The following is a 25526-nucleotide window of genomic DNA, read 5'->3' on the forward strand; positions in this document are numbered from 1 at the left end:
AGGGAGCTAAACTCAGCAAATCCTAGAAATACCCCTGGTTGTCCTCCATTTTGTTGTCTTGTCCGCCATAAAATGCAAGAGTGTGCCCCCTGTTTACGTAAAATAGTTTTCCGTCACCTGACAGCATGGAGAAATAGTCAGCCTTCTGCCACTCCCCAAAAAGAGTAATAAATTCTGGGTATAACCCTCCAGTACAAATGACATACTATCCCCTGGATGCCATTTATCAAAACTGGTACTTGGAAAGATTGTTTAGTGGCCAGTGAGAACGGCTCTTTTAGAATACAGACCCTACTGGGCTTATCCCCAGGTGTGTATCTGCCCCCTGTCCCTGACAGCCCTTATATACTCAGCAAAAAAAGAAACATCCTCTGACTTTCAACTGTTTTTACTTTCAGTAAACTTAATGTGTAAATATTTGTATGAACACTAAAAGAGTCAACACCATAAGACATAAACTAAAAATGTTTCACAATGTGTCCCTGAATGAAGGGAGGCTCAAAATCAAAAGTACCAGTCAGTATCTGGTGTGGCCACCAGCTGCTTGAAGTACTGCAGTGCATCTCCTCCTCATGGACTGGACCAGATTTGTCAGTTCTTGCTGTGAGATGTTACCCCACTCTTCCACCAAGGCACCTGCAAGTTCCTGGACATTTCTGGGGAATGGCCCTAGCCCTCACCCTGCGATCCAACAGGTCCCAGACGTGCTCAATTCCTTCGACGATAAACACGAATCCGTCCATCACCCCTGGTGAGACAAAACCATGACTCATCAGTGAAGAGCACTTTTTGCCACTCCTGTCTGGTCCAGCGAAGGTGGGTTTGTGCCCATAGGCGGCGTTGTTGCTAGTGATGTCTGGTAAGGACCTGCCTTACAACAGGCCTACAAGCCCTCAGTCCAGCCTCTCTCAGCCTATTGCGGATAGTCTGAGCACTGATGGAGGGATTGTGTGTTCCTGGTGTGACTCGGGCAGTTGTTGTGGCCATCCTGTACCTGTCACGCAGGTGTGATATTCGGATGTACCGATCCTGTGCAGGTGTTGTTACACGTGGTCTTCCACTGCGAGGATGATCAGCTGTCCTTCCTGTCTCCCTGTAGCGCTGTCTTAGGCGTCTCACAGTGCGGACATGGCAATTTATTGCCCTAGCCACATCAGCAGTCCTCATGCCTCCCTGCAGCATGCCTAATGCACTTTCACGCAGATGAGCAGGGACCCTGGGCATCTTTCTTTGGGTGTTTTTCACAGTCGGTAGACAAGTCTCTTTAGTGTCCTGCGTTTTTAGAACTGTGACCTTAAATGCCTACTTTCTGTAAGCTGTTAAGGTCTTAACGACCATTCCACAGGTGCATGTTAATTAATTGATTATGGTTAATTGAACATGCATGGAAAACATTGTTTAAACCCTTTACAATGAAGATCTGTAAAGTTATTTGGATTTTTAAAACAGCCATCCATCCAGCCATTGTCTAACCCGCTGAATCCGAATAGGGTCACGGGGGTCTGCTGGAGCCAATCCCAGCCAACACAGGGCACAAGGCAGGAACCAATCCTGGGCAGGGTGCCAACCCACCGCAGGACACACACAAACAAAAACATTATTGTTGAAATATACAGTCCTGAAAAAGGGACGTTTCTTTTTTTGCTGAGTATATATTTGATATATACTCAGTTGCAACAGCATTTATTTATATAGCTTATTTTCATACAAATGTGTAGCTTAAAGTGCTTTACAAGATGAAGAAAGAAAAGTTGATAAAAAAATAAAAGTATAAAAATATGATTAGGCAATACTATATAAAAAGAATAAAGTAAGGTCCAATGGCTGGGAGGAAAGAAAAAAAAAATTCCAGAGGACTGAAGGAAAAAAAAACAAAACAAAAAAAAACAATTTGCTGGGCATTTTACCCAAGTGATCTAAATCAATTCTCATGGTTTTTAGGATTCACCTTGCGATCCTAAATTCAAATTGGTGCAACATTAAATAGGCAGACAGAAGACTGATCACACACACAACCTTTTTTTATACTTCTGTTTTGTCACTCATTTATATGTTCACGGTAAAAATGTTTTTTTAAGGACATTTGAGCTGAGGACTGCACACAGATGGCATAAATAAAAGTTTAAGAAGGCAACTCACACACTGAAAAACAAGGCTCTTCCTCCTAATCAAAATCAGTGTGGTGTTTTGCTTACCTTTTGACACTAACATTTAGTGGTTAGTATGGAGAATGTGGTCAGTTGGATGTGAAGTAATGGCTGTAGAGAGTTTTATCATTCAAGAGAGGAGTGATGGCAGACCATAATGTGTAGGTGAAGTGGTTTAAGTCTGGTCTGGCTTTAGATGAGCTAGAATAACTCTTGCTTTAGCTCACTCACTCAAAGAACATGCAGTGGTTGGTAATGTGAGTATCCATCACGTCAGTTCTTGCGACACATGCATCTGCATATTTAATGTGAGTTACAAACAAAAGGTGAAGGCATTCATATTGGAGAGATGCCTTATAAAGCAAAACTGCACAAAAATAGTTATTTCTGCTAAATGTACTAATGATTGAAAGCCTTTAAATTATCAGTCCTAAATCATTCTAATGACAGTGCCAATATGATGTAGATCTGGATGCTTTGCCTCATATTTTCATGGGTTTTTCCTTTGTGATTTTCCAGTTTTTCCTCCACATCAAAAATACATGCACCTGTGTGAGGAGATATGTGCCCTACAGCAGGCGGGCACCCCATCCAGAATTCGCTCCTCACCTTCTTCCTTAAAATTGTAGGAGAGTTCCTGTGACTCCTGTGATTAAATGTATAGATCAAGAGTTCCCCTAGGGTCGATTTGAACTTTCTAGGCGTCGATAGTTTCAATAAAAAATTTGGGGGTCGACAACAGCAAAAATAGCCCCCCTTACTACTGCTATTTGTTACTTCAAAATATCTATGATTCCAATAGGTACCCAATTAAGAAGTAACATTATTCAAAAAAACACTTTTTTGATAAAAATACATTACATACCAAACTTGCGAATGAAAAAGGTAAAATGTGTCATTAAAAGAGTCACCGGTAAGATTGCATGAAAATACATGTAGCACCAATATGTCTGTGCATTGTCTTATCGAACGTCTCAAAGCAAGTGCAGACATGAAAAACCATTGCATGTCCGCACTTGCTCACGGTGGGACGAGACGACGGATTTTCGATATTAGCAGAATCTATCGGTCTTGTACGTCATGCTTTAATAAACTCAATAAATTGGTTCGTTTGATGTGACATGTACTTATTTGTGATTTGAACTTTAAATATAATTATTTATTGAGGAGCAGTACTACGAAAAAGAAAATCAGAGGACACATTTTATTTATTCGAGTTTGAATCAAAAATCTTCTGTTTCAAGTAAGTACATACTTTATTTTTTTTTTATCACGGGCTGTCGAAATTGTTGGTTAATAAAAGTTTTTATTTCTTCAGATAATAATATAACTGAACCAAAAAAAATGCAGACACTACATTTTAGACTATTTGTACTTATTTTGAAATTACATATTTATTTCATAAATGTCAAAAATGTAAAAAAAAAACTCTGCTCGTATTTTTTTGCTTTAATTTTCGTTAGTGCAGGTTTCGATATTAAATGTTGCACAAGATAATGGCATATTCCGTAGTCCTTTTATCTTTTTCAATCATTAATTACAAGTAAAATGAAAAATTTGATATCTAGTGAAATATTTAATATTGAGTACTGTACAAATTTATTAATTTGTGTAAGTAAAGTAAATGACTAGGGGGTCGACGGTTTTAAAAGTTTTTGGTAAAGGGGTCTGCAGCTGAAAAAAGTTTGGGAACTCTTGGTATAGATAATGTGTTTGATTTATCATATTTAATGCAAGTTTATAGCAAAACAAAGTTAGTGCTATTTTAATAACAATAGATAGAACTTTATTTGTTCCCAGGTGGAAATCTGGCTTTTTACAGAAGCTCTTTAAATAAATAACATATTAAAAATATTTAGAAACTTTGTTGATTTTTAAGGAAATTGTGGGGATGTATTTGAATAGAACAAAAGGCATTACCATGTCTCAGAGTTGCTTAGTCCAATTAAAGGCCACTTTGGATCAAAGGCCATCCCAGCCACACTGAACAGAAGGCAGGAAAACATTATCACATGGCCAACACACACACCTGGCCTCTCACCCCCCTACCTCCCCTACACACACTCACTAACACAACAGAGGAAAACAAAAGACCCACACAGATACATGTAGGGTGTGTAAATTCAACAGATCACTATAGATTAGTGTTTCTTTAACTAAAAAAAAAAACTTGTTTTCTAATTTATAAGAATTTTCTTAAACTTGTAACCGTGATGACAAGCCCTGATGGCATAATTTATTGCCTTATTCTAGTACACATTAATGTAATCAGTTGAGACTTTCAAATCTGACCCAAGTTACCCAGCTCAGGCTCACAGTGAGATGGTGCCTATCACGGCAACACTGGACAACAAGGCAGGGAGCAGCCATGAACTGTGCACTGGTCCATCACAGACAGAGCCACACCAACTTTCCACAGTACAGTTAGAGCTGCCACAGATGCCCTTTTAGCTGCATAGACCTCTTTTAAAGTGGGCACATACCAATGCTTCCCTAGTCGAACATTATCAGTTGGGCTTGTGGAGCCCATGTTAAACAAAGCTTCCCTACAACCCTGCAGTAAGCGGGCCGAGTTTAAGTACACCTAACAGGCCATTTCCCATTCTCTATGAATAATGATTTGTCTTCTGTTTTTTCAGCTGTCTTGAAACCCCTAGAGATGCTCACACCAGATGGTACCTCAGATTTACATTTAATTGAAAATCCTACTTCTTCGCAGAATGGCGAGGATGAGAATGCTCAACAGCAAGTCCACGAGGAGAAAGACTACTGCACAGAATGTACTAGCAAAGCTGCCATCAGTCCGGTGGAGTACTGCTGTGGGCATCAGGAAGGGTTAAAGAACCAAGACTTCACAACTGCCTCAAGTCCCTTGCACTACCAGTATGATGGCACACAGGACACAACAGACGATGAAGTGGACCCTGAGCCCTGTCTGAGCAGCACAGTCAAAGAGAGGCTTATAGGCCTGCATGGATCTGCAGGGATGTCATTCAGTTCCAGTCTTGCTGCTCTGGTCGCGGCCCGTTCACATGACTTTTGCAACATGCAGGAGCAGACTTTTGGAGATGACGATGAAGAGGAAGATGGTAATGGTAAATAAGTAAAGTTATTAAGATACATGAAAGTATGCAGATAAATTGGGATGTTATTTTCCAGGACATTCTCTTCGAAACTGCTTGAAGATATTTATTTTAATATTTTCTACAGTATGTTATTTATTGAAACAGAAATGGTTTTGATGTTTTGCTTCTTTCATTTTTTTTCATCTCCCTCACACTTTTATTTTTATAAAAAGAAAATATACTTGGAAGAGTTCACATGAGATACATGCACTGGAAGACCTTTCCTTCATCCTTTTTATTTGTTTTCTTCCCTTTCGGAAACATTCAGAGGCTTTCTGCTCAAATGTTGACCAGGCACCAGGAAAGGTAATGTGAAAACTTTTCAGTGCTTACACACAAATGGTGGTTCAGTGTAGTTGGAGGCACTGCACTGACCTGCCTGGGCAGCATTTGTTATATTCTAGTCCATGTCATATGTTGATTTGATTTCTTTGACATATTAATGGCATCTGACAGACAGGTTAGAAATTTATTGCATTTCTGTGTGCTGGTGATGGCAGACACAGTTTTGTAAGTGCTGCTCTCTAAAGTCGAAAAGGTGGCTGTGTGAAGCTAATCCTGTGTGTCTTGCCAAAACAGAATGGAAGAGGCGAATATTGTTGAACTAATCCAGTAAATCAGGTGTCACATAAAGGGAAGCAAAGTATCTGCAGAGCATGAAAATAAGCACTCACAGCTGGATTGTCTGGTTGTCCTTCATCACATTATGGGTACCAAATGACGGTCTACACAATCTGTCAAGAACTCTACTCAAGGTTAACAGATTGATTTTTAGATATATTCATGTCTTCTGCATGTGTCAGGTGTGAAATGCTCCATCAAAGAATATTATTTTCGCTTCCATGTGTTTCATTATCCACTATGATATTTACTTCTGCATCTCTTCAACAAAGTCCACAATGTGCATGATTTCTGTTGGATATTCTTCTTCAGATAAAATCAATTTTGAGTCTAAACACTGCTCTGGACTTTGTATAGTAGTTTTTACTCGTTTTGTTTACAACAGAGCAATCGTCATACCACCATTTACCTCCGAAGGCATAGGAATGTCATTGATCTTAGCAAAGGATCATTCACCACCTGTACACGTATTTGGCTGAAGCCTGCATTTCACAAACTTTGTGAGCCAACCTCTGGAATCAGATGGCTGCAGTACTGTTACATTAGTGCATTTAATACACAGAGTACCCGTTGATTATTGTAGTTTTGTTCTAAAGCCATTTTTTAGTACTTATTAGTAAATTACTTTTGTGCAGTGTTTCTTTATCCCCAAAATATCATGTGAAGTATTAAAATACATTGCTATGCCAACAGTAATACATATTAGCAAAGGGGGACAAGTCTGATTTTTCAATAGAAAGAATTAAACCAAATTAAGCGTCTGTCAGAAGTCTTACTCTTTCTTGTCACACAGCATCTTGTTCTGATGGCTTTGATGGGACATTCAGCGCGGTCACTCCACACCATTGCCTTTGCACTCCCATGATTCTTCATTCTTGTTGCTTTAACTGTATTTTACTTGGTTTGGTTTTGTTTAGTCAGTCAACACTGTCTTTACCTCTGTGCATTTAGATCATGTCCATCATACAGATTTTATAGTTTGCATAAATAAATTCCATCAATCGATTTTCTGATCTAATTTCTGACTTTAATTGTAAACTGACACTTGTCTTTGCCTTTTTATAACTATTGATGTTTTAGACAATGCCTGTATGGAGTTTGTGTGCTTTCCTTGTGTCGTGGTAGGATTGTCTCAGGGCTTATTTCTATTTCAAAGGCCATTTTAGGATAAATGGCCCAGATTGTGTGTGTGTCTGTGTGTTTATACGTGAGCGCTGTGATGGGATTTTCCAGGGTTATATCCCACTTTGTGTCCAACACGACTGTGCACAAGTGACCCCAAATTGGATTAAGCATGTTTGAGATCACTACCAGCATTTACTAGCATGATGTTGGGGAGTTTTGTAAATGAGTCTGCACTTTCTTTTCTTTTCAAGAACTCTGCTTAAAGAAATGCTCCACCCAAAAATGATATTTTTTTATATTACACCATGTAGTTTGTAGTGTTTTCATGCAGAAAGGAGAGAAAGAAGTTATCACATTTCTGAAGTCAATAGTGACCAATGCTGTAAAATGGGAAACACAGTGAAACAAGTACATGGAAAAAATGAAAAGAAAATATTCTTGTCACATAATCCACATGTCACTTATCCTCTCATAGTAGTATTACTGCTTATTTAGCAGACACCTTTAGCTAAGGTGAAGCTAAGCTGAACTAAAATCTTTAATGAAAAGGTGTGTTTTCAAATGTTGCCTAAACACAAGAAAGGTGGGTGCAGTACGACAAGATAAAGGAAGATGACTCCACAGCTTTGGAGCAAGAATAGAGAAGCATTGGCCAGTCTTGCAAGGCAGAGGTAGAATGAGAACTTCATGAAGGGACAAAAGGAGAGACCAAGGAGTGGACATATTGAGGAGGAAAACTGATCAGAGAACCGTAGGTCAAGACTAGAGTTTTGAACTGGATCCTTGCAGCAACAGGAAGTCAGTGGAGAGGCAGAAACAGAAGAGTAATAAGAGTTAAGTGAGGAACGGAAACCACCAGTTGAGCAGTTGCATTCCTGTGGAACTGGAGAGGTCTGACAGCAGTTGATGGAAGTCCCACTAAGAGTGAACAAGGAGTTGCATGGTATAGTTAGTGAGAAAGGGCCGAATCCTCTGGATATTATGCTCAAAACATGTAAAATATTAAATGTTAACCACTGGAAAAATCACTGCACATCAAACAAGAAACTAATTTCCATAATACTGTGCCTTTGAATTCAAGATAGGACTCAACCAATGAATAAGGTGGAGAGGCAGATAACATAAAAACACATGTTTTTGGGTGGAATATTCCTTTAAATATGAGAGCTCAGGCCCTTTTTATGGAGTAATTTGCCAAAAAAAACAAAGACTGCTTAAAGAATAAACAGTATTTATGTAACTTTAGTTATCCATTTTTTTTTATGAATTTGTTTTTTCAATTACTTGTTCATCAAGTGCCAGAACAGCAGTGCTGTGAGTGAGAGGCCAAAACCAGACCATCATGGGGCCCTTTGTTATATATGTGATGGATTTAATAAAATCTGTATGATTGACAGAATACAAAGTAATACTAGAAGGGGGGTCATTTGTCATCTTTCTTTAGGGCTGCCTGGTAAGTTCTCATATCACAAGATGAAGACGAAGTAGTGGCACTGTGGCTAAGGATCTGTACTGCAAACCTGCTTACATTTAGACCAAAGGTATTGACACGTCTCACGTAAGACCCAAGGTTTATTCAGGCTATAAAAGTGCCAACAGCATTAATGCTGAGCGTTACTTGGGCAGCTGTGCAGACACATCTTCTCCTAGCCTCATATTTGCGCCTCTCATCAGCAGTGATGACGAAGTGAATCTGTCTTCAGGCAGTGAAATTGAAACGGTCAGTAGAACCAAAAGTAGTTCTGGGAATCGGAAAGTGACACTCACGTCACTCACACATACATGGGCAGTGTGCTGTTCATATTACTACTATTCATCGTTAGTATTATTTGTATCATTATTGTACTTTTTACACTTCTGACTTTGTACTTTCAGTGTTTTGCATGTCTTACAGTAGAAAGCCAAAGCTTTTCAAGACAAAATATGCAACACTTTTTACATGTTGTGTTGGTTTTTTTTTTTTTGGAGAAACTGGAGAGATTTACGTGAAGAATACTCCAGGGGTGTTTTACAAAGGCAGACCCCCCCAAAGGTCATGCAAAAAGACAATTTCCCCTCGGGGATTAATAAAGTATATTGAATCAAAATGAAATCAGAATTGCACAGAGTGACATTAGGTGGGATGGCTAATAGTCTCCTGAAGACAAATTAATTCTGAAATCCTTAATTTGGCATTTTTCAATTGAAGTAATTAGTCCTGCCTAAATTGAAACATCAGTAAAATGACATGTATTCTGCTAAAAGATGTGTGTAACTATTCCAATGTCCTGTCAATTCATTTTAAAGAATTGGTTGATTATTTAAACTCTATTGAACACTTATAAGCTAGAGCCTTTCTTGAGCTTTATCTCGCCATTTCTGAGTTTCAGGGCAAGACACCCACATTAAAGGAGCTTTTTAATGCTGGGGGGTGGGGGTTTGTTAGGGTGCTTATTTTGAGAATTTCTCTAACAAACCTCTGAAGTTGTAGACAAGTTGGAACAAGTAAATCTCTAACACGAGGTAGTTTTGTAACCAAAAAAACCCTCTATATTCAGAATGACGTGCACAGGAAGATGAAGAAGTAACTGCATACGGCCACAAAATTACAACTGATTACATTTTTAGAAGTGCTGTCATGTGGTTAAAAATGAGTGTGTCATACCCGTCACTGCTATATCTCATCACACATACCCAGTTATACACGCAAAGTGTCTCTGTAAGTACATAGACTTCAATGTGCAGTGGTGTACAAAAGTTTACGCACTCCTGTTCAAGTGAAGGCTTCCACTGAATGTCCAAGTGAAAAGAAGCCGCCAGCCTCAACAGGGTACGAATGCAATCATGACACATTCCAGCACATTTAAATGCTTAATACCCATTTATTTGGTGAATGTAAGAGTGCAAAAAAATATGAATGTAGCACATGCAAAAGTGGGTAAGGTCTCACTTGAACATTTGGTGAAACGTAATTTGAGCAGGGGTGCCCGTACTTATTCACAGCAACCTCTTTTTTTTTTTTCCCTTTGAATACCTACATTGTGCACTTCTCGAGTTTAGTGTAGTCAGCAGGATCGGCTTGGCCCTGCTGTGGAGTACCATACATGTACACGTGAATACAATTGTCCTCACAATGCTATCAATCAAAGAGAGAGTTTCAACTGCATTGGTGGAGTTCTGGTATTTTTTCTTTTTTTTGTGGCAAATGTCTATCTCTACTCATTGTGCATTATCTCAATTTTGTCCAGATAAATAAACAATGTTTTTCCAATGTACTCTGTCACCCAAGCGTTATCTCATTATGTTGGCCAGTACTCAGTTCCTGAGTGTTTTTCCATACATACTGTCAGTGCCATCAGTCAGGTGGTACTTACAATATGCTGCAATGGCACTTCTCATCATCATAACGGCACACTTGTTGACTGGCTGGTATCTCCTGGGAACTGTAGCAAGTGTGGGGAGTGAGGAAGTGTTGTCCAGCCAAAAACCCTGGTCTTCAAAAATTAAAATCCATAAAAAAATGGAGACTGTATATCTACAAGGGAGAAAGCTACTCTGCTCAGGGTCTGCAAGCATAACATGTATCAATCTATCATCCGTTAGCCTTGAGCACTGTCACATATTTTTTCCTCACTTCAACCACTGCTGCTGTCTACTTAACTCTTCTACATCTTAACCACAGCAGATGCCCTGTGTGCATACCCCTATGCTGCAAAGAAGAGATGAAGGTAAGAACACTGAAGCAAGGAGGGGCTTCTTCAGGCAGAGTCTTGGTAATCTGGATCTGGAGTCATGTATTTGCAGCAGAAACCTTGACGGCTTTTAAAAAGTACCTGGATATCTGGGACATTGTAGCTCACTAAATGAAGTTAATGGTGGTCAGTAGTCTCACCTCATTTGTCACACTTATGTTATCTTTATGTTCTAAGCAAGCCTTGCGTAAACAGTGACAACATTCAAGATGCTTGAGTTTTTAAATTTAGTTATTGTAATGTCACATGTACAAAGTATAGTAATATTCATATGGCCAACACATAACATAGCATGTCGCTGCTCTCATGCCCCATAACAAATGAGCGTGTAGTGAAATACATGATTCCACTGTAAATAAGAGAAAATACAAATCAGCTTACCTGATATACTCCATTTTTCTGCTTCTGTGCTATTACTAGTTGTGGAAAAGTATTGCCATGTGTATAAGTTACCATTTTGGGGAAAATACTATCTCTGATATTATATCTTGTCTGTATCAATTACAAGCTTTAATAGGATAAAATGATCATGTTCTTAAGTTGTATGGATTCCACTCAATCTTTATTTTATACAGTGTTTTTTTTCACAGTAGGGGTTATCATAAAGCACACTTTTATAAACAGATAACTATCATACAAACCCGCTCTGCATTTGTGTATAGCAATAAATGCTGATTTTCTTGATCATCACTTCATTTTCAATCTGATTTTCCTACTGTGGGATGACGTGGAAACGTGCTGAGCTGGACAGACCACACAACCTTAACATTCACAAATTTTTCTAGCTCCTCCCGAGAAATTTGAACTGCTGCCAGGCCACTGAAATCTAGTCCCTTTTAATGTTTCCTCTGTATCTTCCCAAAGAGCCATGCCTCGTGCACCCATCTTGAAGGCATCCCAACTAAGAGAGGCCACCTTTAACCAGTTCCTCTTTGTTTAGTGAAGCATTAGGCCTCTGAAGTCCACCAACCCCTATCCCCCCCACTCCCACTAAACCCCTGTTTTGCTAAGTTCCTCTATCACTCACTGCAAACAATCCCAGCAACCCTGTACAGGAGCCTCATTTTGGTCACTTTCCAATCACTGCCAAGTGCTCGTAGACCATTGCAAAAGACCAGGATTTAGATTGACCAGTACATCACAATCGTCCTCCAGGGGCTTGTCTCTCATGCCCTTTACATTCTTGTATGCGTCCATGTTTTTAAAATGACTGGTAGTTAGCACTGATCCATCTATCTGACCTTTCCATCTATAAAACTGTCAAATGTACCTGTCCTCATTTTAAAACTAGAAACAGTCTTGTTGAAGAGAAAAGGAAAAAAAGGAATCCTACTTGTAGCAGACAGAAGATATTTTGCTAGGAAAAATCATCATGTATAAAACCATAGTTCACTCTTAGACAAAGTTTCCAAGAGCTAGAAAAGCTACCTTCTAAGAAGTCACCCGTTACTTTTGGACTAAATAACATCTTTGGTAAGAAACTCTTTGGAATGATTGATTATTATTTTTATGTGTTTAGAAGCCCCTTCTTCATCAGGGGGGAGGATGGTTGTTTATCCTGTCACATAACAGGTGGCTCCTCTTTGACATGTTGAGTGCTGCACCATCTTGAACAGATGCAGTCCTGTAAGACAAAACAGAGCAAGCCAAAAGGTCAGGCAACTGCTAGTCAGCATCAGTGCCCTCCTTCATTGTAGATCCTGATAAAAGGATATGAATATGCACATTACTCTGAGACAGGCCAAAGCTCACACACTGAATGTGTTGAGACCGTTTGTTTTGAGCAGTGCCACTGTTCTGATGCACGTGGATTGAGCAGCAGCGCTGAATTAAATGCCTTCTCAATGGAAAGCATGTACTGTGATGGTTCAGTTGCAGACATGGGCAGGATGTCCTAGCCTAACTCTTGTTTAAATGAGCCACCATTTATTGTGGTGAAATCAATCAAACAAAACATTTTACACAACAATTTGTTACGTTGAATATCTGATTTATCCACAAAGCACAGAACATTAACTCAAAATATCTGATTAATGTGCTATTTTTGCCTTGCACTGTTGTTTCTATGAGCTGAAGCAAGCTTTAGGCATATTGTCCAATCCCAAGGATATCCGGCACTGTAAGGAAAAGTGTGATTTTATAACACCAAAAATATGAACCTTTTAAGTAATAAACACCTTTTAAAATGCTCCTTCTTCATTGAGTTCCAAATTTGAGTTATTTTCAGAATTGTTTTTATTTGTATAATCCATTGAAATATTAGTGGAGATTTGTGAAATTCTGAATTGGTTATTGGCATATAAATGAACCAAGGCCTTCTGCTCATTTTCCTCTTAAAAAGTCAACAGCTAAAATCTTCTGTAATACTACAGTAATTTTCTTTTTTTTCTATTAACTGTATTTTAAGCACAAGCCACTCACAGACTGTTGACTTTTAGGTGCTTACATTGTGACTCTCTTCCTCAAAATTTCAGCTATCAAGTTGGCACAAATGCGTCACTAGTCATGGTATTGCTCAAGTCACACAGATTTCAGCTATACCAGTCCATTCCTGCCTATCATTGTTCCCCGTAAGCAAAACTGAAATTTGAGTCACAAAAAAGAGGTTTTACAGCTGTAGACTAGAAGAATTTCACAACAGTTAATATTAAAAAATTACTTTTGCCTGCATATTCTTTGTCTTTCCTCAGCACATGTCCAGACCAAATATATCCTCTCTCCTGTACTTTCTTAGATACAGTGCATCTGGAAAGTATTCACAGCGCATTACTTTTTCCACATTTTGTTATGTTACAGCCTTATTCCAAAATGGATTAAATTAATTTTTTTCCTCAGAATTCTACACACAACACCCCATAATGACAACATGAAAAAGGTTTACTTGAGATTTTTGCAAATTTATTACAAATAGAAACATTGAGAAAGCACATGAACGTAAGTATTCACAGCCTTTGCCACGAAGTTCGAAATTGAGCTCAGGTGCATCCGGTTTCCCCTGATCATCCTTGAGATGTTTCTGCAGCTTAATTGGAGTCCACCTGTGGTAAATTCAGTTGATTGGACATGATTTGGAAAGGCACACACCTGTCTATATAAGGTCCCACAGTTGGCAGTTCATGTCGGAGCACAAACCAAGCATGAAGTCAAAGGAATTGTCTCGAGGCACAAATCTGGAGAAGGTTACAGAAACAATTCTGCTGCTTTGAAGGTCCCATTGAGCACAGTGGCCTCCATCATCCATAAGTGGAAGAAGTTCAAAACCACCAGGACTCTTCCTAAAGCTGGCCGGCCATCTAAACTGAGCGATCGGGGGAGAAGGGCCTTAGTCAGGGAGGTGACCAAGAACCCCATGGTCACTCTGTCAGAGCTCCTCTGTGGAGAAAGGAGAACCTTTCAGAAGGACAACCATCTCTGCAGCAATCCACCAATCAGGCCTGTATGGTAGAGTGGCCAGATGGAAGCCACTCCTTAGTAAAAGGCACATGGCAGCCCGCCTGGAGTTTGCCAAAAGGCACCTGAAGGACTCTCAGACCATGAGAAACAAAATTCTTTGGTCTGATGAGACAAAGATGGAACTCTTTGGTGTGAATGCCAGGCACCGCTCATCACCAGGCCAATACCATCCCTACAGTGAAGCATGGTGGTGGCAGCATCATGCTGTGGGGATGTTTTTCAGCAGCAGGAACTGGGAAACTAGTCAGGATAAAGGGAAAGATGACTGCAGCAATGTACAGAGACATCCTGGATGAAAAACTCTCTTGACCTCAGACTGGGGCGCCGGTTCATCTTTCAGCAGGACAACAACCCTAAGCACACAGCCAAGATATCAAAGGAGTGGCTTCAGGACAACTCTGTGAATGTCCTTGAGTGGCCCAGCCAGAGCCCAGACTTGAATCCGATTGAACATCTCTGGAGAGATCTTAAAATGGCTGTGCACTGACACTTCTCATCCAACCTGATGGAGCTTGAGAGGTGCTGCAAAGAGAAATGGGCGAAACTGGCCAAGGATAGGTGTGCCAAGCTTGTGGCATCATATTCAAAAAGACTTGAGGCTGTAATTGCTGCCAAAGGTGCATCGACAAAGTATTGAGCAAAGGCTGTGAATACTTATGTACATGTGCTTTCTCATTTTTTTATTTTTAATAAATTTGCAAAAACCTCAAGTAAACTTTTTTCACGTTGTCATTATGGGGTGTTGTTTGAGAATTCTGAGGAAAAAATTAATTTAATCCATTTTGGAATAAGGTTGTAACATAACAAAATGTGGAAAAAGTGATGTGCTGTGAATACTTTCCGGATGCACTGTGTCTGTCCTACTTTTATTATACCTCTGATTGTCTCATTTATTATTTTTTGTAACTCCACATCTCCATCTCAACTTTCTTATTTCTGCCACATCTATCCTCTTCTCCTGCACTCGCTTTACTGCCCATGTCTCCGCTCCATATGTCATCGCTGGTCTTACCACTGCCTTAAGAACTTTACCTTCACCTTAATTCTTTGATCACCCAATATTCCTGGCCCCTTCTTCCAGTCGTTTCAGCCAGACTGCACTCTATGGCTTATCTCTGCATCAAGTTTTCCATCTCGGGCTAGCACTGATACTGCTCAGTCTTTTTTTTATGTTTTGCATGTCAAAAGTTCTGTCCTCCATACCTGTCTGTTTCTTGGACACAGCAGTCATGTTTGAGTGGCCAGTCCTTACACTTCCTAGATTCAATGCCTGGAGGTGATTCTGCTGGTATCAACTTTTTCTCCGGGGGAATTGCTGACTGAGGGCTGTGAAAAGAAGACAGAAGATACATTCTTGGATGAGAGACCAGATGAATTCTCACACATTTGCACTATGCCTCTGCTTCACATGGCCTTGTTAGGTAGGTCTGTCTATTGCTGTATTCCATTCACCACTTTGTTTTGAATTTTTTGTACAATATAAGCCTTACTGCCTGAGGATGAAGAAGTTCAGTCTGCCTCCTCTCCAGTCTCTCTGTTATAACCTGCACTGAAACATCTATGGAGATTCTATTAAAATGAAGATAAAAAACAATTGCAACCATATGCTACTCACTTCTTCCATGAGTACACTTTAAAAAGGTCTGAAGCTAAGAAAGGTACTTAAAAAAAAATGCACAGTTAGTAGAAGGCCCATTCGAAAATGTAAGTGAGAATGTGTGCTAATTTGTTGTCCATGTAATGATCTCAAGTAGAAATAACACTCGTCTCTACAGACACTGCTGCTCGGTAAGTAAAAGACGCGTTCATTAATTGATTGTCGTTTTTGTCCATTTCCATTGACAGTGGGCATCATCCATCCATGCAGTAGGACTTAAGGGACCTCCAAAAGTTGACATGATGTAATTTTAGAGAAATTATGTGGGTAAGATTGGGGAGTTTCTTTTGGGCTGAATAGCCTGTTCCTGCCAAATTGTTCTAATATACTGCACCTTCTTAATTTAGTGTCATGGGATGTTGCAGCCTATTCTGATAGCTTGCGGTACAGGCAGCTGTTCATTGGAGGGTTTGGGTTGGGGAACATGCTGGTAGTTATATGAGGCAAGGTGGGTGTGTGGTGTCTCTTCAAATTCACAGTTTCACACTGAAGCGTTTGCAAATGTAAGCGAGTGCATTGTGAGGTAAAAGGAGGGTGACTGAGAGCTCACCCCTTTGCTTTTCTCAAATTTACAGCCACAAATTCCATACTGATGTGTATTTGAGTTATATCCCCAGCTATGAAGCACATGTTAAATTTGTTATCTTAAGATTCTCCATGTAACACTGAATATACAGTAGTAGTGCTTCATATCAGAAGTCAACAAGCTGGACACTTAACATACGCAGACCTTGCCCATGTTTAAATCATTTATGGAAAAATGGATTCAGCCTATCCATTGTCAATATAGAAGAGCCAACTAGACCTCATGTTAGCAGGATGCCGCTCAGAGATATGACAGAATTCTAAAGCCCTCTCTTGACTGTGGCATACGAAACAGGCTGGTCCTGGTATACACTGACTAGGAGACAAGGAAACCTTGTAGGTGTATTTCAAATGTGTTAGAAATTAAAAATTACTTGTTTTTACAGGCTTTGGTATTTATATTGAATTGCTTCATAAAAATAAATGCTATAAACCTCTGCCACGGTGTGTAAAATGAATGATACGTAACATTTAAGTTGAAAAATATTTTGTATGTCTTCATTTGCAATGTTAAAAAGTCAGGGTGCTTCTCAAACCAGTTTGTCTGCACCCAGAGTTTCATTGATAAGGAAAGCTCCATCTGGGCCAGTTTTATGGTTTATTTGTTTCTTTTCTTTCTTGTTTGTTTGTAAGGATAGAAAATGCAAGACTGAGACATGCAGGCTACTTGGTCCCATTCAGACGATGGGCTAGCGCAGAAGAAAAATCAAGTACAACTACAAGTTATTGTGCCACCTGAAACTACACATCTAGCATTATCAGGTTGCACTGGTTTGCAATCAACACTAATTATGTTCTTCTTCCTTATAATTTAGAACATATTATCCATGCTCATCTACATAATAACGAGCATAACGTTACACACACAATAAAGAGTATAAAGGGGAGAGTAGGGTCACCTAAGATTCTATCGAGACAAAATAATCACAAATGCTGAAACTTGTATTTCACCCATTTTAGTACAAAGAGCTAATCTGTAGCTTCTTACACAATCAGCACCGTAGAATACATCTTTAAGATTCATGGTCAGAACATTTTCGGTATCCTCTGTATAGTGTGTAATCAGTAATATTTATCTTTCAGTTCTCTCACTTACAGTTGCACCTAAAGAAGCTGACAATAAAAGATGTTTGACATTTGCATTCATGATTGTCCAAGTAAATATTCCTGATGTACTGGAAGCTGCAAGTGGCACTAAAAATAAAATACAGTCAGGGAAATTTTGACCCAAACATCTACATGATAATTGTTTGCAACAGAGGCATTATTATATATTGCCCTTAATATGTTAATTGCTATGCTTAGATCATTTAAATTGCATCTCATGTTGTAATAAGAGCACAAAGACCACACTCCAAAAACTCAGCAAGGACAACACAATGCAAAGACATGGTTAGAAAAACATGTAAAAAAAAATGGATTGAAAAGACCACAAATTAACAATTAGTTTTTACTCACCATGTAAGATGATAATGGTGGGGTCAATGCTGATGGACAGCACCCAAGAGAAAGATTTGCTTTGTGTACAGTATATGACACTCCAGGAACAATTACAGATGTAAAACGACTTAAAGATGGGAATAGCGTAGTGGTTAGCACCACTGCCTGGGTTCAAATCACTATCCTCGTTGTTTTCAGTGTGGAGCTGGAAAGTTATCTGGTCTTTGCAAAGCTGTTTCTCCCACATACCCAAAAACATGCCCATTATGTTAACTGAATATTTGAAATTGGTGTGGTGTTTGTGTGCACGTGTGTGAGCGTGAGTGGGCTCTCCAATGTATTGGTGTTAGTTCTGATCGTGTAGCAAATGCTGCCACGTTAGGCTTCAGCTTCCTGCAACCCTGAGTTGGATAAAGCAGGCTGTATAATGTTATGAATATTTCACTTTGTCCTTGTTCTCTTAAATACAGAGAATGGCAAAAGTCTGGTAGCTACCATTTACCGAATATAACTATTAGCAAGCAGGTGCATCATTGCCATAAATACATTTAGGAAATCTGTGCTCACTTTCTGTAGTTCAATAAATTTCCAAGTACTTTAAATCCATAATAATGCAAGAAATAATATATTATGTTTAAGCAAAGCCATGAGTGGCACCACAGAGATGGCAGGTTTGCAGTACCTTTCAGTCACTAAGCCAAATGTATTCATCAAAATATTTTTTCAGTATGCTTTTAAGCCATGCACACAAATAAATAAAAATGCTAACAAGTTAGCAAGTAATTTTTCAATAAATGGACAAACTCTCAGCAAAGACCACTAATACAGAATTTCCAACTCCTACACTTTACTAAGCTTAAAGAAACATGGCACACTTTCTGGACAAGGCTCATTGTATCATCTACCTCTTGAGGCAATAAAAGACACACACATTATTCTGATTCATTGTATTGCTAACAGGAAATTATCCATTCTATTCAGACATTTTCAAGCCATGTTTTGTAATATAGGCAGCTCTTTGCTGAAGGAATCATTATGCCCTCATTTGAAAGGCAAACATGTTGCTATCATAGATGTGTTTTCATCTTCCTCTCAAATGTCAGAACTATTTAAATGTCAGCAGCATCTGTCTCCATTTAATGCCCAAGGGCAATTCTGCAACAGTTGTGATTTAAGCTCAAGAATGATCGCACACTGACTCCATGCCCTGTCTGTTGGGGGTGACATTCCCTGCCAACAGGGGTCAACGGGTCAGCTTTTCTAATGCACCCATGTGAAATACAAAAGACCATTGTGAAGGCTCATTTTAGTGCAGGCATTCAAAGTAAGGAGAAACCCCCGGCCATCTGTTAATTTATCAGGCTAGCTGAGCTTTTGAAACTACAAGCATTGTTGTCTTCATGGAGAGAGTTCTCCTAAACAGTAAAAAAGCTCTTCTTTTTATTTTTCAATGGCTTTAACCTACCTGAATCTAAAATCACTGGGCAGACGAAAGCCCATCCGATAGTCTCCACGGGATTTGGCGATCTGCTTCTGGAGGTCTTTAATAGAGTTGCTGTAGCCATTGAATATGTAGTCAGCAAACAGAAGCTTTCCACAAATATACATCTGTCAAGGCAAAAAGAGGTGCAGAAGATGACCCATTTAGCATGTCCAGTGTCACAGGCAGTGCATCTAAACAGAAATAATATTAGTCACACCTGTTTAATGATAGGAATTGTGTTCCTTTGAGTGTTTTCTGCACATAAACCACAAAGCAGTTAAGGGTCAAGGTTATTATTTAGTCAAGTTTACACAAGAAAACATGAAATTTGCCTTCAGTCTCACTTTTTTTTCTCCAAGTCAAATTGATGAAGCTGATATATGCACATTAGCTGTAAGTAAGTTGGCAGGGGGTCAATCTGTATTAATCAATGGGTCAATTAGGTCAGTTGTTTTATATCAGTTTTAATATTCATTCAGTGGTTTGATTTATCTATTATAATAAAAAAAAAAATCTTGGGACGAGACGTGACTTTTTGAAGAGACTTTTTGGAATGAAGTCCCACGAGACAGAGACTTTTAACATGAGATTCTTTCAAGTCACATCATACTTGCAACCTTTGGAAGCAAGTCCAGCGAAACAGTGACTTACAACCATTTTCAAACAAGTCCACGGCAATATAACCTCTCAGTAGTATGAATGCTTTTGGCAGACATGCTTCCTGCACTTTCAGCTCTTATAAATTTTATCAGGACAATAATTTTAATTGTTCTAGATGACACATCAATGATTAAGCGAAGAAGAAAGAGCAGGGCTTCGAAAAGAAACCCAAAACCATTGGAAAGAAAAGAATGCAAAAATGAACAATAATAATCTATGTGCAAATTCTGAAAATAAGGAAAGTAATAATCAGCCCGGACCAAGAGGAATTGAAAACCTCGCAGGTCCAATTGAGGTCAGAAATAAAAGACAAAGTAGAACTTCATAAAGACGTTTAAAAACGTTGGCACGATACACATGCAGAGCAGGTTAGAGATTATGAAAGCAGTGGAATTCAAAAGTATCAGAAAAAAGACAGTAAAGATAGCATTAGCGCTAACAAAAGGAAATTATTACTCAGTGAAATAAGGGAAAGTAATAATCATCCCAGACCAGGTGGAATTGAAAACCTAGCAGGTCCAAGCAAGGTCAGAAATAGGAGACAAAGAGTAGAAGATAAAGTAGAACGTCGTAAAGAGGTTCAAAAGATTTGTGGCGAAACACATGCTGAGCAAGTTACAGATTATGAAAGTAGTAAAATTCGAAAGTATCAAAAAAATGATAGTAAAGATCGAATTAGCGCTAACAAACAGAAATTATTACTCTGTGAAATAACAGAACAGGGAATAGAGATCTAATGTATGGACAAAGGTGATATGTCAGAAATAGGTAGATATTGTAAGGCTTTAAAGTTTAAGTCGTCTATTTCGTGTTGCAATAAGGGAAAAGTAGTGTTTCTTCCCAATGAAGACGTGTATCCGCAAGAATTAAAAGATTTGTTGATTGGTGAAAGTGAAATCCACATATGCAAGTGAAGGCGTGAATTGGAGGGGGGTGCTTATGAGTAGTACATCCAAAAGATATTCAAGACCTCATCGGAGATTGAACATGTAGCCATCCAGTCAGTACCGGATCCGTACCCCATCAGTGGCGTCCAACACACTTTTGGTGAGAAGTGTGGAAGCAACAACGTTTATTTATATAGAATGTTTTCATAAAAATGATGTAGCTCAAAGTGCTTTACAAGATGAAGAAAGAAAAAAGAAAAAATACAAAAATAAGATTAGGTAATACTAAGTAACAAAGAATAAAGTAAGGTCCGATGGGCAGGAGGACAGAAAAAAAGAAAAAAAAACCTCCAGCTGAAAAAAAAACAACAAAATCTGCAGGGGTACCAAGCCCACGAGACCACCCAGCCTCCACTGGGCATTCTACCTAACATAAATGATCTAAATCAGCCCTCATGGTTTACAGACTTCACATGGAAGAATTAGATGATGATGGTCATATAGACATCTGGCCTTCAATCCATCAATGTAGAGACTGTGTGGTGCCTTGATCAGGTGATGGTGGCACAGACTGCCACTACAGAAAACCAGAAAAAGAATAACAAATGTAAATGTTAAAGGTAAATGTTGAAAAGAACAAGAGCCAGGACACAGCGCTGCTTGACACCAACAATGATTTTGAAGGGAGCAGATGGCCCACATTGAAATCCCATGGCCTGAATAAATGAAATGGCCTGTTCAGTGTGCCCTTGTTCCCATGTTTGTGTGCAGTGCTCAGGTATTCCAATCTCATCCCAAAGACCATCATGCTAGGTTGTTGTAGGTACTTGCATGACTGGCCCTGAAATGAACCAGTGTTTCTCCCAGGGTTGTTTCTATTTGGTCAAATGCATGTCAGTGCCAACTTAATTTTACAGCCCCTTTCATAAAACAAAGGGCTGTACAGCATTATAAAATACCATAACAATCTAAAAAAAACTATATAGAGACAAATAAAAATAAATCAAATACATTCACAAAAATCACATACATTTAAAAAAAACAGATGGGTTTAAGCCTTAGAAAACAAATAGGCCTTGAGCTATGACTTAATGGCACTAACAGAAGATGTCCTAATAAACAGTGGTAGACTACTACAAAGTCATGGGGGCAGCTACTGAAAAGGCCTGGTTTTTCACTGATTTCAAAGAAGAACGGGGGAAATAGTCAATTGTGAGTAAAAAAATGGAGCCGAGATGGGGGTGGAGATTGTACCATACTGTAAACCATGGGAACCAGCTCCGTCAGTCAGTATGATGCTTTGAAAATATAAAACTGTGCTAGAAAGTCATCATGCAGTCATGTAATTTGACATATTCTGTGTTTTATAGTCAGGTAAACTGGCATACTCAGATGATGACATCAGCAACTGTAGTCATCAAGTTTGGCATATACTCCAACTAGATGTTGTGTAATGTGATATCAGCTTTAGAGAATTAATTTGTTGAGACTTCTCAAGGTGAGAGATTTATAGATTTGAAACTGTGCTTCTTCAAGATATTTGCTAGGAGAAGCATATGGATTTAGAAGAATATGGAACACAAAACTGGTCACTTGGGGACTCCATATGCCAGTGGAGCAGAAGAAGAAAGAGATATGATGGCTTTCCCCTTGATACCAGCCATAAACTTTAGAAGTTGCAACAAAATAGAATGATCAACTGTATCAGCAGCTGAGCTCAAATCCAGAAAAGTTTTGAATATCAACTGTATCTTGATCTACAGTACAAGCACTTTCTTTACAATTCGCCTGGTGAGATTGAGGGCTACTTAGTCAGCGTTTCTCAGTTGTGATCCTAAAGGTACTCTGCTGCCTCAGGTTACACAATGGCCAGTTCTGTAATCTGACAGAGAAACTGGTGTACCTGTCTAATTGAACAGAGCAGGGTGCTTTACTATTCAATATGTGTGTGTGTGTGTGTGTTTGGGTTTGGAATTGATTACATTTATTGGTCATACTGTGTGTGTTTATTTACTTATTAATTTTTACATTTCATGATCACAAACACATATCTAGCACGGACAGAGTTGATTCTCTAAAGATCTGCTTATTTCAATCTTAACAGTGAGAATTCTTGTAATACATGAGCCAGTTATGTAGAGGACAGAATCCATATGGAGAAGAATTAACAGGCTTGTGCACAGCTAAAAAGCAAATCTTAAAATCACATGCTATATAGTGTATTTCAGACTACATAAATCAAGTGCCACTTATTAAGTAAAAAGTTAAATTAAAGGCTGCATTATAAAAGCATTGGTTAACACATCATATATATATATATATATATATATACACATATATTTTATATATACATATATATATATACATATATATATATATATATATATATATGTGTGTGTGTGTGTATGCATATGTATATTTTTGTACACTTTGCATAATGTTCCTCTGTTTATGTACAGCATTAAAATGCATTTCATTTTTCGTATTATATTTGTACTTAGGATATGGCCCATACATGCAGTACACTTAAGATTAAATCCCTAAACTGAATTAATAATGAAAATCTGAAGCCATATTGTTCACCCAGAAATGGCAGCTTTTAAATTTGAAGGCCGTGTCCAAGTCACAAGATAGAAGAGCAAGCCCAGTTTGTGAGGCCCACAATGCCTACTACATTCCTTCTGCCTAATTAGCTGAGCTGTTCGAATAGCTGGACTCATTTAACAATCCTAAAGTGCCCATATTATTTTTTTAAGGCAGCATGCACTGAATTAATTACCCTTTTTTGAATCGCTTCTGGCGACCCATTATCACAAAAAAGATCACTAAAAATGGGCGGAAGATGTAAACCGTGAGAAAACATTCCTTTAAGTCCACGTAAATGATAATTCCACTAATCAAGCTGCATTTACAGCTGAAATGAACAGCTTCATCCAATCAGAAATGCATTTTCCCTGAATTAATTAAAGGATGCCCCACCTCCCCTCCACTGCATTAGATGAGTAGTAATTTAAATGGAGAAGCACAGATGCCATGGTGCTTCAGTGGTTAGCTATGCTGCCTCCAATCTCTAGGGCCCTGGTTGTCCTGCCCAGCCTAGTCACTGATTTCTGTATGCTGTTTGCTACAGTGGAATTCATTTCACTGCCTCTGCTGATACTGTAGAAATGTTGGAAATTCAGATACAATAAACCTTTGGCAACTTCACTGTATCTGTAAAGCACCCTGGGATGGTATAACTGTTGAAACCAGTATGCCTGCTCCATATCTGTGCAGGTAATTCCACGGGGCTATACTCTGTTCCCAAATACCAGAGTTATGTATTTTGCATTTATCATAATGTCTAAACTGGCCCAGTGCATGTAGCAGATTTCACTCTCACTTTGCAATACTTTCTACCTCATACTTGACAGGCCTAGAATAAGCTCAGGATGACCACAATCATGCAAGGGCTAAGAGGATACATGGATCATAGAACCTGTAACAGCATTAGCAGCATAAAAGGGATGAACCATTTACTCTTAATACTGAATTTTACAGATTAATAGGTGAGGAAATAAACATAAATGAGTAATTCAAGAAAAATTATCTCTGCCTCCAAGCTCCAATAACCCTTATTCAAAATGTAGCCCAAGCTCCGTATGTGTGGAGTTTGCATGTTCTGTCTGTGCCCATACAGTTTTACCCATTTAGGATTGTTTCCCACTTTCCACCTAGTGCTGCCGGAATAAGTGCTGACTCCCATTGATTATGAACTGGGTAAGCAAGTTGTAAGATGGATGTCAAGGAGACTTAGAGATAAATCATACAATCACAACCAAGAAAAAAAGGCATGTAATTAAATTATTATTCCTATTTTTACATAATGTATGATTAAAATGACCAAAGAGGTCTGCATGGTAGCCCAGTGGTTAGTGTTGATTCCTGTCAGCCCCAGACTCCTGGGTTCAAATCCTGGTCACTGGCTTTGTAGAGGTTGCCCATTCTCCTTATGCATGCATTTAGTTATTTTTTTTTATTACTCAGTCCACTGGTTTTCTTTGCATGTCCCAAACACATGGAGTGAGAGTGGGTATCCTGTACTGGACTGCAATGCCATCCATTGCTGGTCTCTGTCTTGAATCCAATGTAGCTGATATAGCCTTCAGTCCATCTGCAACCCTAAGCTGTATTCTTGTATAAACTAAAAGTGTACTGAATAAGTAATTTATACAGAACTGAATATTTCCCACAGTGCATTCATTTTTTCCACTGTCAGACCTGAGATATTTGTGTAATTTTTTAATTTAGAACTGGTCATTCAAGGCACCCAAAGCTACTGAAACAAGAGCTGCATTGTGTTTTTCTTGAAGAATCTAAAAATGCAACCCTGAAACTCTGGTTTAACAGTGATAAAGCTGGAACAGAGGTTAATCTAATTTTAGAAATCAGATTGAAAGAAAATTCCCAGACATACTAGTTTGAAGCCTCAGGACCGGTTTAGGATTTTTTGTCGTTCTACTGTCAATGTCAGGTTGTCTTTAATTCATTAATTACACTTTATTAGTTCTGAAAATAACTTTATCTTCAGGAATGCTTTAATGCTTCAGGGTTCATCTTCTATCCTTTATAG

At 38.8% G+C, this 25526-nt stretch overlaps 2 protein-coding genes across 5 annotated transcripts in view; one reads left to right on the plus strand and one right to left on the minus strand.

The window, feature by feature from the left end:
- vezt (vezatin, adherens junctions transmembrane protein) overlaps positions 1–10272 on the plus strand; it is an 89161-nt gene extending 78889 nt beyond the window's left edge. For 3 of the 4 annotated variants that reach the window (XM_039761251.1, XM_039761249.1, XM_039761250.1), the window contains exon 12: positions 4787–10272. In XM_039761251.1, coding sequence (XP_039617185.1) covers positions 4787–5250 — 464 coding nt within the window. In that variant the 3' untranslated portion in view covers positions 5251–10272. The remainder of the gene's footprint in view (positions 1–4786) is intronic. The other variant, XM_039761252.1, reaches the window with a different exon arrangement.
- Positions 10273–10679: 407 nt separating this feature from the next.
- The window catches only part of LOC120534027, an 81856-nt gene continuing 67009 nt past the window's right edge, over positions 10680–25526 (minus strand). The window contains exons 17-19 of the mRNA XM_039761248.1: positions 19350–19492; positions 15406–15528; positions 10680–12373 (exon numbers count right to left, since the gene is read on the minus strand). Of these exons, the coding sequence (XP_039617182.1) occupies positions 12283–12373; positions 15406–15528; positions 19350–19492 (357 nt within the window). The 3' untranslated portion in view covers positions 10680–12282. The remainder of the gene's footprint in view (positions 12374–15405; positions 15529–19349; positions 19493–25526) is intronic.

The sequence above is a fragment of the Polypterus senegalus genome, chromosome 8 (assembly GCF_016835505.1).
Source record: "Polypterus senegalus isolate Bchr_013 chromosome 8, ASM1683550v1, whole genome shotgun sequence".
Lineage (NCBI taxonomy): Eukaryota > Metazoa > Chordata > Cladistia > Polypteriformes > Polypteridae > Polypterus > Polypterus senegalus.